The 16,971-nt window shown below is 36.6% G+C and overlaps 3 protein-coding genes across 3 annotated transcripts; all 3 read right to left on the reverse strand.

The window, feature by feature from the left end:
- Positions 1-799: 799 nt before the first annotated feature.
- On the reverse strand, positions 800-2,453 carry LOC103574065 (L-lactate dehydrogenase-like). The gene is made up of 8 exons (XM_008553403.1): positions 2,422-2,453; positions 2,222-2,348; positions 2,044-2,161; positions 1,805-1,978; positions 1,554-1,727; positions 1,321-1,438; positions 1,113-1,236; positions 800-1,022 (listed from the first exon to the last, which is right to left on the reverse strand). The coding sequence occupies exons 1-8, from the start codon at positions 2,451-2,453 to the stop codon at positions 855-857; spliced, it is 1,035 nt and encodes a 344-aa protein (XP_008551625.1). The 3' UTR covers positions 800-854.
- A 215-nt stretch (positions 2,454-2,668) lies between these two features.
- On the reverse strand, positions 2,669-5,370 carry LOC103573122 (L-lactate dehydrogenase). Its single transcript, XM_008552038.3, has 5 exons — positions 5,188-5,370; positions 4,417-4,546; positions 3,871-4,336; positions 3,546-3,787; positions 2,669-3,321 (listed from the first exon to the last, which is right to left on the reverse strand). The coding sequence occupies exons 2-5, from the start codon at positions 4,540-4,542 to the stop codon at positions 3,157-3,159; spliced, it is 999 nt and encodes a 332-aa protein (XP_008550260.1). The 5' UTR covers positions 4,543-4,546; positions 5,188-5,370; the 3' UTR covers positions 2,669-3,156.
- Positions 5,371-10,644: 5,274 nt separating this feature from the next.
- On the reverse strand, positions 10,645-16,452 carry LOC103574074 (L-lactate dehydrogenase A-like 6A). Its single transcript, XM_008553417.1, has 6 exons — positions 16,294-16,452; positions 11,790-11,907; positions 11,513-11,686; positions 11,273-11,446; positions 10,947-11,188; positions 10,645-10,821 (listed from the first exon to the last, which is right to left on the reverse strand). The coding sequence occupies exons 1-6, from the start codon at positions 16,450-16,452 to the stop codon at positions 10,645-10,647; spliced, it is 1,044 nt and encodes a 347-aa protein (XP_008551639.1).
- Between the last annotated feature and the right edge of the window lie 519 nt (positions 16,453-16,971).

The following is a 16,971-nucleotide window of genomic DNA, read 5'->3' on the forward strand; positions in this document are numbered from 1 at the left end:
CCCTGAAAAATATTTATCTCCGTTTACATATTTTTTATACCCGTTTATCTCTTTTTTATCTGCAGAACCTCTATGACTTACCTGTTTAGGGTCTTCTCTTCTCTTTTTTTTTTTATTTATATTTTCTTTTTTTTTTTTTGGTTAAGTGTTTCTGAGAGGGTGGAATCGGGAAAAATAAACTGGAGATTGTTATGATAATGAATGGTGGTGATGATGATGGATGAAGATCCTGATGGATATTTTTTTAAGTAAAGAAATCTTTGGGATACTCATGTGTTACAACAAAAGAATTATTTTAGTCTGTTAAGAAGACAAGGGTACTCCGCGAAAGTACGCCACCCCGCGGCGAATTTCCGCATCGCCCGCTCACCTTGCCGCGGCCTAGCCTCGGGCAAATTTACGGCCTTATTCTTCCTCGTTAAATACTCGCCCATATAAACCACCGGAATAAAAATTCATCATTTTTTAGTAATTAATAACATTAAATATGATTTGCTGTCAGCTGATTAATTATTCCCAGTTTTTTTTTATGATGGATATTGTGTAATTGATAAAATGCTAGATCACTTAGATCGGGCATTCAACTTGCCGATAAACTCCTGCTTACACATAACACTAGCCCTCTTGGTCTTGTCAACATTCTGCGGGATCAGTCTTCAAGGCAAGCCACTCGTCCTTCGACCCGGATGGACGAGAATCATTTTACTTAAGTCACGCAACTATTTTTTATTCTTATTTTATTTATTTATTATCGTTATTTTTTTTTTATTTTTATTCCGAGCCGCTTCTTCGAGCTTTATAACATAACAAATTATAAATTTAAAATAAACACGAGTTACAATTGTCGCAAGAATTCACGTTATCTTAATGTCCTTTTGGATGTTGTAAATAATATCCGCTGAATTATTAAATAATTTTTTTTCATGCTCAGTTATACGCATTCGTATTACTTGAGTCACACCATTCTCACCTAATGTGCAGGGTAGGGACAAAAACATCTCATGGCAAATGCCATGATGACCCTGGAGACAGCGTCGACAAAAAATTTTATTAAATAATTATTTTAAATGTATCGTTGCAATTGCTAAGGTCAGTTTGATTTTCCCACTCACTTGGATCATCGTCGATACGGATTTAACTGTCGGGTTGTTTCTTAAAATATCTCTGGTGATATCAGCCGCCGTCAAACCGATCGCCGTGTTCGAATATCCCTTGAGACATCTCACTGTCGATCCGCTAAATCGAGAAAATTTTCATTTTATTCTCAATAAATTTATTTTACTACCAATTATCTGTTTTCTAAGCTATACAGAGACCCACGCTCTGGTGACATCTTTCATCAGCTCGTTCCATCCATCCTGGTCCATATCCAAGCCTATATTTGGCATAACGTCTCGGAATAATACTCCAGCAACATTAACTCCCGACCACAACGGCACTAAAATGCAAAATAAAACCTTGGGTTTAATATCTCGCATTGGTTTTAAATACAAACTGGTGATTAAAAGAACTATATGAAACAACTTTCCATTTAAATTATCCATTTAACTTACCCTGACTATCTCCATGTTCGCCAATAATAAAAGCATTTACTGATTTTGACGCTACTCCAAGTCGTTCGCTGATTAGACATCGCAATCTCGCAGAGTCCAGGTGGCAACCGCTGCCAATTATTCTACTGTATGGTAGACCACTTACTTTCCATGTTACCCAAGACAGAATATCAACTATGTCCAATGATAATTACTTATAATTACAATAATATAACAAATATCAATTACAAAAAATAAAAAATATATATTACCAGGATTTGTTACTACGAGAAATACTGCATTAGGACTGTATTCAACCAGAGGAGGCACGATATTTCTAATAATGTCTGCATTTTTTTGAACCAACTCCAGCCGGGTTTCGCCTTTTATTTGCCGGGCACCCGCGGCAATAATGACGACCTTCGAATTACTTGATACACAAAAATCTAAAGAGAAAGCTCCGTAAATTTACAAACTTCCTGTGTTATCATCTGCAGGAAATGTCCGATACCTGTATCGTATTCGATGAACGGGTCGTCCAAAAAAACTGAAGAGTGACAAAAGTCCATTCCTTCGCCTTCCAGCTTCTTTGGAAAGGCATCGACTATCGCTACATGACTGCTTATCTTCTGATGAATTAAAACAATTAGTCGGCAATTAAATTAATTGTTTTTTTATAATTTAATAACCTGGAATAAAATGGCATTGGCACACGCAACTCCGACCGTTCCCGCACCGACGATAGTCACCTTGTCAAAATTATCTCTCGCGGGGTTTTTAACTTTGCACAAAAGTCCGTCTCGAAGAGAACCAGGTCTACTTATTCAAAAAGTCATGGAATTATTAATTATTTATTAACTTTTAAATTAAAAATTAATTAACTTCTTACTCGAAACTGACCGCTCTGTGGTTTATTCTCATATTTTTTATAAAAAAACTTTTTCTTTTAAATTGATTCACTTGATTTATTAAATTATTTCTTTGGATTATTCTTTGGGTTAAATATGACAAATAGGACAATATAATGCTCATTCTTGATGATTAATCATTGATTTTTAATTAGTCTTATCATTATTTTTGAAATTAGGAGGCTAAGGATTTGACAGTCAACTATCGACTGTCTTTTATAAGTCAAGTTTAAATATTCACACAAATACTTTATTGATATCACACAATTATCATAAATACAGGTACATTACAATGGACCAAAAAAATGTATAAAATATCGTAATTATTATTAATTGTAAGTTTGAGGTATTTTTATTATTCGGAACAAAGTAGACGTACCAGTTTTGGACCTGCTCTATTAATGGACATTTAGTATTTTATTTTTATACGTGAACATAAAAAATATTTATACTGTAAGAAGTGTCTCTTAATTCAAATAGAAAAATGAATTCAAAGTATTTTAAGTGTCCAGAACCGGAAGTTCTACTTTGTGTTAAAGTTTGATTAAAAAATATTATTTTTTCTTACTGTTAAATATTAAAACTGAGTAGAAAATATGCAGATCTTTTTTCAAATAGACACAACTTTTAAATAGATCCATAAATATATAAATCATGCAGTTAACAATTATTTTAAATATGTATTCGCTATATATTTTAAAGTTAGCTAATTAAATTTAAAATTTCAAGTTGGCTTGGACTTGATGCATTGTTTTGGCTGAAGTGAGCAAAAGAGATCTTTCATCTTCAGTCAATTTTTGCTGGACAACCGAAGTAACTCCGTCTAATCCCAAAACACAGGGTACAGATAAAAATACTTCTTCATCAATGTCATGGAAGCCCTGAAATAAAGAATTATAAATGTTTAGTGATGCGGCATGACCGTCATTTTGAGTTTCGGTCACAAATTTTATGACCAGAGTCCGTCGTTTCGGACCGTCATTAAATTTTTTATCACAAGTTAACTTTAATAAAAAATTGTCAGTCACAACCAGACAGATGATTGGGCGCAATTTTTATTTAAATTCAGGAACCGTTAAAAAAAATTTCTGTATGACCGACTTACTTTGACCATCGTAGATACTGCATGGACTTGACCAGAGTTTCTCAGCATTGCCGACGCAAGATTAGCGACACTGAGACCAATAGCCCATGAAGTGTATCCCTTTAGCTTGATAACTTCATAAGCACTTGAGACAACTTGTTTGTGAATGTCTCCGTAGTTTTCTGGGTCCTCTTTAGTCCCAACTCGGGGGTCAAGGTCACGTAGACGTACTCCAGCAACGTTAACTCCAGACCAAACTGGAACTAAAAAATAAAAATCAGTCAATAAAAATAAAGACAATTCAACATCTCAAGATTCAAATTAAATAATAAAATAAAATACCAACCACTAGTATCACCATGCTCTCCAATAATCCACCCATGGCAAGAAGTTGGAGCGGCACCCAACTTTTGGGACAACAGAAAACGGAATCGTCCGGAATCTAAATTTGTACCAGAACCAATGACGCGATTTTTCGGGAACCCGGATAATTTCCAAGCAACATAAGTCAAGATATCAACGGGGTTTGATACGATCAGCAGAATACAATTGGGACTGTGCTTAACGAGCTGAGGAATTATTCCCTTGAAAATATCAGTATTGCGCTGAACTAAATCCAAACGAGTTTCTCCTTCGCGTTGTCTAGCTCCCGCAGTGACGATACAAATACTTGAGCCTGCGCTCGCTGCGTAATCAGTACTTGCATTAACACGTGAATTTTTCAAAAAAGCACTTCCGTGCTGTAGATCCATCATCTCCCCTTTCAACTTGTCTGCCATCACGTCAATCAAAACAACGTCACTAGAAACATACTGAGAAACAAAAACATCAATAGTTATTTTTCAAAAAATATATAAATATATATTTATTTATATGTTATTTTAAAACTTACTTTTGTTAAAATACTGAATGCGCAAGCCATGCCGACTTGACCAACACCCACGACAGTTATTTTATTTTTTCCATTACCAGTCGGCTCTTTTACTACGCTCAGTAATTTTTCTTTAAGTGTTGCCATTTTTCTATAAATAAAATTACATGTAAAAATTAAGGATTACATTTGATATATAAACAAAGATATAAAAGGTCTTTATGGTTAAAGAAACAAAAGATTACGGTAATTGTCGATAAGTCAAATAAGAATGAGCCGAATTACTGCTATTGACGTCAATTGATAAATTGAGGAAAAAAAATTTAATGTCGAGGTCGGAGACCCATGAAATTAAAATGAATAAAAAAAAAGTTAAAATTCTTAATTTAGAAATGACTAGACGATTTAAGATAAAATATTTTTAAACTCAAGTTAATGAGCACGCGGAGTTTTTAGTACCGGATGTCACCGGAAGATGACATGGAGAGCACGAAAAATTCAATTTGCACGTGGAAATGATAAAATTTTATGAATAAAATCATTTTTCTCTTTGAATATATATTAAAATTATCAATTAAAATTTATTAATGACAAGATAAATTTCACGGTCAGTTGATAAATTCAAAAAAATTAGCCTTGAATTGATATAATAAATCTGTTGAAATAAAGAATTAAAATTAAGTTTACTGTCACAATTAATTCAAATAGCAAACTAGAAAAGTTCACTGAACTTTTGGCACAAAAACACTGGGGATTATTGAATTTATCAAAAATAAAATATATTATTCTTACCTATTAAAAGATCGATGCTCTGAGATCTTGATGAGATAAAAGTTTGAAGATAAATTTAACAAACTAATAAATTATCAATTATATTTGAATTTATATATATATATATTAAACAGAGACTCGGCAAAATTCAACCGGCTTTCCTGACAGTTAGCAACTTTCTGGTTTGGAAGGTGACCTTATCCCCTCCTTTATATAGGCTCCCGTACGCTCCATGCGCCGAACGTGTACGTGAGCGTATACGTGCTGTCAAATCAATTGAAGTTAACTTTTAAAATAAATTCACCAATCAAAGTCTTCTATCTTCAAAGAATTACCGAAATTATAACAAATGAAACCTCTGTCTAAATAATTCCTGAAAGAAAAAAGAAAAAAAAATTCACATGCTCGAAATATTGCATCAGTAATTTCATCATATGACGCAGTAGATTAGACGGGCCATTCGCGCATGGTGTTGAGTCACGGCAAATATTTCTGACGAAAAGTTAATACAATAACGGAAAAGCGTTTCTGACGCAACTTCGTCAAATGTGTACGTGCGTTTTGTCACTTACCCTTCGCTTTCCAGGCTACAGACCTACAGAACTCGGCCTCTATATTAATACCCGGTATCCTTTCAAGTTCTTGGACACGATACAAGGGTAAAGTGAGAGAGAAAATCGCCGGGAGCAGCACGTGCTTGAAAGAAATAATGCCAGGAAAAATATTCATAGTTTTATTTTTATTGCAATCACACGACTCCCGGGTGTATCGCATTTGCATCTGATGTATGTAGTAATAACAAACGTTGATGTTTAAGCTGAAGACGAGGACGAGGACGGTGGAATTAGCATAAACGTTGATATACAATCCCTGGAGAGTAGTTAGTAGTTAGAGCTTAGCTAATACACGCGTGGGTACATCGCGACATCCAGCATCCCAGTCCTGGAGATTGGAAATGTCTTAAAAGTTTACTTGTCCATGTGCAAATGTGTACTTGGGTATGCACACACGCATGATTTAATGTTAATGCGGGTATGCCACGTAAATCATAGGCTTCTCTGTCTGATCAAAGATAACACAACAATTGTAATGTATATATATTTTTTTTTATTTTTATTTTTTTTAATAATATTCTTTACGCACGCGTAAGATTTCTAATCGATAAGTTATCTCGGCGACGTGGCTTTATCACCTTATTATAAACCGATATAAATTTTTTTATAAATATATATTTTTTATTTACGAGAAGTGTAAAATACAGACGGTGATTTATAATAAATCGCGATAACACTAACGAGAAATTTTGATTTCGGGGTTGAGGATTAAAAGTATGTTTTAAGTACAGCGTGGATAATCATGGGGAAAATAATCGCCCGCTAAAATATACGCATACAAATATACCTATATTTATATGTATATGTATATATGAGGATGATAATAAAAGTCCTGAAGGTACTGTTGGAACGTGATCGGCGGCTTGACTGTTGTAATTTCCATAAACAATGTTTGCAACCGGGAGCTTCACACAAATTGCCATCGGGGCTGAAAAGGAACGAGCAGAAACAGGCAAAAGAGCTGGATCATTGCCGCTTTAAACTCGACGGCCACGGCCACGACAGCTGCCGAGTAATAGAGCAATTTTATAAATTATTGAGAGGAAAGATTGTGTTGTAGGTGATTAGGCGTTTTGGCATCTCTCGATGTGCCTTTGATATGCTAATTTTTGTATTTACCTTTTTTTGCCGCAATAAAAATATATACTCATATACACATATATACATACACATACTTATGTGGATGAAAAAAAAAAAAAAATACTTTTTTTTCCATCAACTGGATACTTACCACTTCGTTTTTCAAGAGAATACCGTGAGTAGTGAAGAATGCTGAGTTCTGTGTCCAGCAACAGGCAGAACAGGACTCTGCACTTACCGCGATTATTTAAAATTTTAATTCGTTCTTTTCATCTCCACGCATTGAAATTACCAAGGACAAAATAATAATTTTGACAATTCAGCCTGAGGTTAAATAAATCCTGCTGATAAATTACATCGGAGTTATTCCACTACTGATATAACAGTAAGATATGCAAACAGAAAAAATATATATAACCCCCTCTGAGCAGCGAGTGTATGCAAGAGTGGGTTTCGTTGATCCTGAGGGCGGTTATTTGCCCGTCGATTCGATATCACGCCAGCTGTTCGCCGTCTCTCCATGCGCGTCCCCGATAAATCATTCTCACAACGCCACCAACATATATATTTATATTTATATATATGTATGGGGGAGGTAATACACCGAAGAGAGTACAAAAGCGAACGCCCACCCTCGAGCCATGTTTCAAGGTCCCACGTACTCGATTCGAATCCATTCTTTCCGACTGTCGCGGAAATTTAAACAAGTTAATAAAGTTATTCGTTGCATATACATCAACCAGTTTACATCTACAATACACTTAATATTTCTTATGCATTCACGAAGTCTGAGATAAAATAATAAGCAAAAAGAAGACTGTAATTGAATTGTTTCGAGTTTCTTGGCTATAAAGGAGGAAAAGGAGTACGAGAAATAAAAGAAGGAGGAGGAGGAGGAGGTGGAAAGTATAATTAATAAAATTGAGCAATTGACTTTATAAGCCGGCACATATAGAATGAGTCAACAAAAAACCAAGTGAGATGTGGCGTGAGTATCCGCACTTACTCTTTCCTCGACAATTAACCGCGAGGGATATATATATATATATATATACTCAGCCCATTCCCTGGCCTTTCTCTCGAGCAAGCAATCGCCGGCTATTAATTACAATCAGCACTATCGCACACACATACTTTGAGCCTCCCAAGTTAATTTTTACCCCTACAACTATACTACCACTATCACAATATCCTTCTTCATTTAATCTCCAGTGTCTTCGTCCCGAAATTTTATGCCCCAAAGTACTTCGGAGAATATCAAGGTCGAAGAACTTGACACAGGCAAAGAGAAGTAGACTCACCATAAAATAGTTTTGTTACCAGCAGAATAAGAAAAAAAAAAAAAATTATTTCTGCTCTTATAAATCAGGGTAATTTTTTTTTTTTTTAGATATTATTTTTTTTGTTGGCTAAATATTTAGCACAAACGGTTACTGAGGACTCATGTGTCAGCATGACATGAGCAAATAAACTGTACAGGAAAATATATTTTTAACAGCTCGTAATAATCCGTACAAGTGACAAAGAAAAACACACAAGCGATATATTATATCAAATTACTAAAACAAAAATTTATATTTTTACTAGTCTATTCCTAGTGTGCTGTAGTAAGTGTGCCTTAGATACTCAGGCAGGGTATTATTATATTATTATAGTGGATGATCCGGGTGTCGAGTGTGGGATGATAAAATAGACGTTAGAGAGTTTAGATCTGAAAGAAGGTGACAGAATTATGTGGGCAGCCCGCATTCGCAGATTTCTCTTGTACTTAAACCATTCATATTATTATATGTGATGATAATAATAGTAATATATACATAGATATATATTTTTGTTCATTGAATCGTCGCTAATTCCACTTATTCAGCTTTATTAACTAGAAATGTATATATGTATATATATAACTCTGATTTTATAACAATACAAAAAAAAATATTTCACCTTCTGGGCTTGTATTGAGACCTGATATACGTTCTCTAATCATGGGTCCGCTGCCGAAGCTGGCGCCGTTTGGTGTATCGACAAACGTGTCGGGGCTCGAAAAGGACCCGGGAGGCTGAGGTCGGGGAGGAGAGTGAGAAGTCACTAAAAGAGACTCTGGCTGGGAGGTGAATGAGAGAGCATGTTGATTAGCGGATATCTTAATTACTGATTGGCTACGCGGACTAATTAAATCGTAACTCAATCAAGAGCCCCTGAGGAATCTCTTGGTGGAGAAATGAAAATAAACTAAATAAAATAAAAAAAAATAAAACCACTTAAAAGTAAGCTACGTTGCATCGTCGTCGTCTCTCTCCTGCGAGTTAAAAGGCTATCTCATCCCTCTTCAGTTTCACGTACACTCCCTCGATTATTTTTTTATTCCACGAACCCACGCCGTGGCTCTCAGTGCTGCCAGCGAATAAAAAGTATAATTAGCGGCACCTACCGCGGTCTTTAGGCGCTTCTGAATTTTTTTATATTTTTCTCTTCGTCTTGCACACCTCGTCTCCCTTCTTCATCTTTATGATAAATGTGACCTCGGAGAATTGTTTTTTAAAAAGTTACCAAAATAATTTTAAAATATATACAGATATATAAATAAATTATTTAGTTGTCCGTGATATTCTTCGCGGTTTAGCGGTAAAGTGCCAAGACTGTTTATAAGCTACCAGCTAACAGCAGTAAAAGTATTATAAAAAGTATGTATAAAGCGAATGAGAATTTCGGTCGGTATAAGCCGAGAAAGTCCACCAAGGAATTATATCATTACCCTGAGCAGTATCAAAGGTACCAGGGTGCGGGTTTATAAATTATGGTCTCAAGACGCGTCATCGAGATAATACAGAAAAATGGGCTTGAATTATTCTTCTTAAGGGCCTGAAAACCCGCCAACACTATTGCCCAATGTCACTGCAGTCTTCCGCATACGCAGACTCTGGTATCGGAGAGAGTACTCAAAAATATAATGCCGCTGGAGCAGCTTTGAGCCGAGAGTTACCGGGGAACCAAGATGAAGCCGTACACCGCGCGGCGGGAGCCTTAGGCTCATTCGTTAGCACGAATAATGAATCACCGGGCAGAAACGTGACGCTTCTGTCGCAGACATGATGCTGGATTGGCTGTTACTGGGACCGAAACCGGTGTGTGAAACGACTCCTCGTAGGACACCTATACTCACCTGACCGCAAACTTAATCATTTCATTATAAATAAAAATTATCAGGACGCTGATTAATCAACTGAAAAAAAAAATCACCGAACATAAAATATTTTTACTTAAATTATAATTGATCAATCAGATGACGCACTTGTTACACACTCAGACCAATGTTTATAAATTCTCAATATTGCATGTCTTTATTAGAGAGAGAGAGTGTCCACTTAGTGATTATCCAGTCCTTGAGAAACAAGTCCAAGTCCGAGATGCTGATGATGATGATTATCATTATGATTATAATGGGGATCCTGATGCGAGGAGCCAATATATTGCGATGTAGAAAAATTCGCCCACCTGTCCCGCCTCGTTCATCAGGATTACTCTCAATATACTCTGTGATTTTTTAAAACTTACGTCTCACTATAGGTATTTATAGCACGAGGCAATTTACATGCGTGTCCACGCGATCGCCCTGGTTTAAACTACGTCCTCGCTGTTTATATTATGTTGTCGATACTATATCAACACATACTAATAAAACACCACTCCAGTGTACTATATGTATACATACATATTTATTTAAATAATAATAACCGTCATCATCATCATCAACATCATCATCATCGTGATAATTACTATCAATAATTTATTCCAATTTATCTAAAATCGTCTTTTGTAATTCGTATATCGACTTGCAAGATTTTGTCGTCAATTCTTGTTCTTCTTCGGTATACTGATAGCGAATTAAGGATTGCACGCCATTTCGCCCGATGATGCAGGGCAGAGACATATAAATATCTTTCTCGAGTCCATGTTTGCAGCCCTCGTGAATAAAAAAATAGTTGGGTCATTTATGCGGCGTAATATATGTTAATATATTCAAAAACAGTGTTAGTATTTTTTATAATAATAACAGCATTAATAATGGTAATAATAATAATAGTATACCTTGAGGAAAGTAGAAACTGTGAGGCACACGCAGGTGTTCCTAATGATCGCGTCAACAATTTCACCAACACAGAGCCCGATTCCCCAACTACAGTAACCTTTTTTCCTTATTAAATCGTCAGTACTGCTAACGACTTTATTATGAAGTTCATTCCAGCCCTCAGGGTCGAACTTTGTGCCTATCTCTTTGTTTATGTCCTTCAATTTCATTCCCATGACAGACACCGCTGACCAAACTGGCACTGACAAATACCAACAATAACTTATACTATTAAAATCATTCAATATCTTGTCAAATATTAATTTAAATTATAATTATTTACTACCAGATGTGGTTCCGTTTTCTCCGATAATCATCGCCTGGACAGAACTTGGAGCAATACCAAGTTTTTGACTGATTAAATACCGAAATCTACAGCTATCCAAGAAAGTTCCGATACCAATTACGCGATTAGGCGGGAACCCGGAGAGTTTCATTGCTACGTAGGATAAAATATCGACTGAAAGAAGAAAATAAATTTGAGATTGCAGTTTTTATTGTGTAAATAATTAATAATGAAACTAACCTGGACTGGAGACAATTACGAGGACGCTGTTGGGCGCGAACTTGCAGACATTAGGAACAAGGGTTTTAAATATGTCGAGATTCTTCCGGAGCATATCTTCTCGGGTCTGCTCGGGCTGTTGCTTGGCACCTGCGGCAATGACGCAGACCGCGGCATCCCTGGCCTCGCTGTAATCTGGCAGGTATATTACCGGTTATAACTTAATCTACAGAAGAGAGTGTAGTGGAAGTTTGACCCCCAAGACCTCAGTTTCTATACCCACTCAACTGGCTCTCACCTTTGGTCCCGTAGATACTCGGGTTGCCCAGGAAAGCGCCCGCGTGGCTGATATCTTGGGCCTCTGCCCTCGCGAGACTTTCGTTCGCGTCTATCAGCACCAGCTCCGAGGCAATGCGCTGTGTTAGAGAAAACATGACAAGTGATAAACGAGATAATGAAATCTGCTAAAGCAATTTAGCTTAACTGTTTAAATAATAATAAATAAGACATATATATAGACGAATATATTATTGAGTTTTCTAATATCTTTCTCATCTCTCAGCTCCCAGCTCTCAGTCATCAATTAAAAATCAGCATCAGCGTCATACGTGACAATATTTATTATTATTTTTCATGTCTTGACTCGTAATATTTTAAAATCTTTTTATATCCTAAAATAATGACAGAGTAATAAAAGATTGGGATAAAGAGAATAAATAAATTCGATCCACGTACACGACATTAACGAGTCGTTTAATGATGGCGGTCGATTGATCGACGTCCAGGCGGTAATTTAATGCGATGGATCATTAAAGTCTCTTGATTATTTTTCTCCTGGCGATGTAACCACACGGTGGAAATTTTGTCCCTCCAAAAGTGTCCAAAATGAACAAGAACTTTAAAAGAACACGCTGATGCTGACGACGACGAGGACAAGGATGAGCGCAGAACGGTAAGACGCGGCAGGTTGTCCTCCAGCATATATTATACTCAGTCGAGAATAAGGTATACGAGTACGAGTCTGTGGACGTTTTCGTGGCGGTGCTACGCCACACGATAACTCATTCCTGAGTAATTACACGTCCGTGCTCTCAGCTCTCTCCTCTTTCAGCTTTAAGATTTGGCTGCTCGGGTATAGTCCCAAATAAGTACAAGTACAAGCACAGGAACAGGCACAAGTACAACTACGGGTATAAGTACAAGTATAAGTAGTAGTCCACAGCAACAACAACAACAACAACAACGACAACCACCGAGACAAGATACACACAAGAGTGGCCTGGGTGTTTAGCCGATCTCGGCTCGAGAGCTACAACATCACGCTGAAGCACACCCGCTGGCTCCAGTAGACCCCACCGCGATCGTTACGTGTGTTTTCAACGGGCGACCCGTCGTCCATTCATTACAGAATCCCAAACGAGCGTGCTGAGGATATTCGGTAGCGGTTCTTGTAACGCGTCGTGCATCTTTACTCCGTTTTTTATACATTTTTTTTTGTTTTTTTATTAAACATCCTCTTGGCTGTCTGCATTCTCTCTTCATTCGCGTTCAATTCTAAAAGCTCGTAACTCGGGATATAAATTCCCGTTGATTTTAAAATATGCCAACTTGTGTGTGATACTCAACTCGTTAAACATCTTCTTTAATATCACTGGTGTGTGTACATGTGTGTCGGTTTTAAAACCGACATGAGAATTTATAAACGTTCATGTATATGTATATAAATATATGTGTATTTACTTACTGGGAATTTTAACAAACATATCTTTGTGGGCAGATTGTTGATGTACCAGCGTAGTCAGTACAATAATTTACCGGGACTTTGACAAACCTACTTGTGAATTCCCTTTCGAGCTGAGGTGAAGAGAATGGCGGCTCGTATGATGAGGCATTTAGACCTGACATACGCAGTGTCGGTGACAAAACACGTTTATTGTGTTTTAGTGGCTGATGTCGTTGTCTAGTTGGACAGGTAATGTCGCACCTGAAAGACGGCACTCGGTCCTCACAGCGAAACAACCTCGACTGTCGTGGATATCCGGCCTTGCTACACCGACAAAAAGTTAATATTGGTGATGTTGTTGGTAGCGTTGGCGGTCGCAGTGGCGGCGGAGGGCATCTAGGAACAACACCTGGCGATGAGGATGTGGGTCGATAAGTTGGGGGTAATTCAGACTCGTAGCAATTGTTGTAGAGCATCAGCCGGCCCTTTAATGACGGGCAGATATTTTTTTTCGACAGATAGCGTTGTAAATTAGGTCCTGGATACGGTGGTATATTTGTTGCCGCTGTTGCTGGTGAATAATACTTGTGAGTTGGAATAAACTCGTAAGATGGTGATGAAGTTGGACGATAAGACTTTGACTTTTTACAAGGAATATATTGATGACAAGCGGGAAGTGATCTTGGCTCACAAAATGATTTTGGTGCTGATACTGGCCTTGAGTTGCATGGAATCGAAGGACATTTTCGTAAATATGAAGGCAAAGGTCCAGGACATTTCTCTAATGGAGTGCATCTGCGCTGATACTCGTACTTGTTGACTATACTGTTGATACGCTCGGCGAGACTGGGACGTGACTTGGAGGTGCAGCAGTTCATCTTGGTCGCACTTTAAATTTTCATACGACTACGCGAGTGATGACGAAAAGTCATCTTCTTTATTAATTTTTTTTTATCACGTACAATTTAAATTATAGCCATACGGCTGATTTTTAACCTAGATTGTGACGATAACTCACTTGACATGTTGATTCTTTTATTTTATAATGTCAATCAACTTCACTCGGTCAGTTATTATTATTATTATTATTATTATTTTAATAACATATACATAATATTAAATATATATTAATGTCATGTGCATACATGGATGTGTGTTTTGCGGCGCTGATGTACGAATGAACGTCACTGGTTAGCGAAAATACAAACGAGAATGCACATATGACATGTCTCCACCCCTGCATCCGCTTGCTTTCACTGTGTATATTCTCTCTATAATATTCTCGACATTTGTGCGATATAATAATGATACCAGAGCGGAAGCAAACCTCAAAATTATCCGCTTGCGACGGATTGCCTTTTCATACGCGGCGACATTGCCGGAACCGCACGTCACGACCACGTGGATATTTTATACGAGGAAATTTACTCTACACATTAATTCTACGAATATATTATCATTTATTTAATATACTTGATTTTTTTTTAATTAATATAATTTGATAAATAATTTATTTTTATTTGAAAAATTAAAAATACACAATCAAGTAATGAATTATAGTTTTTATACCTCGGTAAAAAATAATCGGATAAAAAAAAAATTTAGCTTCATTTTAATAATTTTTATTTTTTATTTTAACTCCCGTTTTTGGTCTTTCTTTTTGATTCGTAATTAAAATAAAAAAATTTTCGAGGCTGGAAGGAGTAAAATTATGTGAAAGGAGAGACTTGAAGCTTCGAAATGAATATTTTAAAATTTCAACATGACAATTTAAACCAAAGTTACAATCATTTAAAATAAAATTACAAGAAACGAGGTTTCAATTTTCCTGATAATCAAATTTTAAATTTAAATTAAAAACTTTTCTTTAAAATAAATAATAAATAAAGAAAGTTTTGATTTAGAATAAAGATAAAAAATAGTATCTAAAATTACCCGAGATAATTCAAGAATATATATTTCAATAATAATAAAAAAAAAAAACTAAATAAAGAGTTGATTAAAAAAAAAAGTAATTGGAATAATTTATAATGCATAAAGAAACGACAACTGACACCGTAACTTGGAGTAGGGAACGAGTTAAATTTCGGTTGAGAAGCCTGAGAGGAGATAAGAGATGGGTATAGCATGGATTTCAGCTTCTCGTCGTCGAAAAACATAAATCAGTGGAAGAAAGAAGAGGCAAAGAGAAAAAGAGGAAGCAAGTGCGGGGGCGCTTGGACGACGTGTAAATGCTCGCCTTACCATCCGATAAGGACCTCCAGTGAAACAAGAAGCAGCTCCGATTCTCCCTCTCTCCCCTCCAGTCACCTCATCTTCTTCTTTTTCTTTTCATCTTCTTCAGCATCCAATTCCACCCTCCGCTCATTAACATCACCATTTTGATCCGGTAGCTTCAAGGTCTACCGTCTTCCTTTTCAGTCTCTTCCATTCCCCAACTCCACCATCATCAACATCAACATCAACATCACCATCACCATCGCCATCAACATCAACTACAACTTCAACAGCAGCAAAAACAACATTAGCAATTTTAACTTCAAGGTATCAGGTAAATCGAGACTTGATGACTATCCCATCGATGGTTAGTCTTTATGGACCAGTAGAACAGGTACCTTCTCATATTACTCGATTTACCCCGGGTTTGAACGTAAAATCTATCAACCTGGCTTCGTAAAAAATTTTTTTATGTTTGTCTACACCTCGGGCTGTCAATTGTCAGTTGTTAGATGCTAGTTGTTAGTTGTCAGTTATCAGTTGTCAGTAAGACACTCCGATCTTAAGCATTTAGGTCACGTCATGTGGGTGGGAAAATTTATAACTCCAAAGAGACTAAGACGAATGATGATGTCTCAGGATTACCGTACTCCTATCGTCCTACCGATCGACGTGATCGCTTTGAAATAATAGCTAACAATAGAGATGGAAGATATGATTTGAGCTCTGTAATATTAACTATCATGTACAAACACATACATACATATAATACATAAAGAAGTCACTAGCTGAGTGGTTAGTGTATTGTACTTATTGTAGATATACAATTTACAATCGACAGTAGATGATTGAAGTTACGAACCTTGAAAAGTAGCGATACGGCAACCGCAACTCCTGTATATCCACTACCGAGGATCGCGACCTTGACCTGATGACTATCCGGGAGCTGGCCTTTCTTGTTTGCCAATAGATATTCAACAGTGTTTGACTTCTCCGTAAGCCTCTTCCGGGACTCGTTCATCCTCAACCCAATTTAAGTCCACGGATTCCCAGATCTCGTAGAAAGTAATAAATTGTCGCGAAACATGCTTAGGTTATATTGACCAGACCAATTTTTTTTTACCATATATATATAAAATAGTAATTAGATTATAAAGGTGACTTGCAGTTAAGTTCAAACCATTACTCATTCCGTCTTTTGACAATGAGTATCAAAAAGATGTATCGTTATATTAAAAAAAATCCTTGTTATGCATACACATATTCAGTATGAGGATCATGTAGTGAGACCCTGATTATCTGACACACGTGTGTATGCAGGTAATAATGCTGATGTTAACTGGAGTGTGGATAACAAGACATAGAGGATGTGTGTGTGTTTGTTTGCAATGTTGATTGTATGCAGACATGACTATGGAAGGGTGGGCGATTTAGTTTCTGCGTCCCCAATTACTCGGTTCGAGCTCCTACACTCACAACAGGAAACTTATATGTTGCTTATGTCCATTAAACAGGGAAACCACCAAAGGCAAAGTCAGAG

Source organism: Microplitis demolitor, chromosome 6, assembly GCF_026212275.2.
Source record: "Microplitis demolitor isolate Queensland-Clemson2020A chromosome 6, iyMicDemo2.1a, whole genome shotgun sequence".
Classification (NCBI taxonomy): Eukaryota; Metazoa; Arthropoda; class Insecta; order Hymenoptera; family Braconidae; genus Microplitis; species Microplitis demolitor.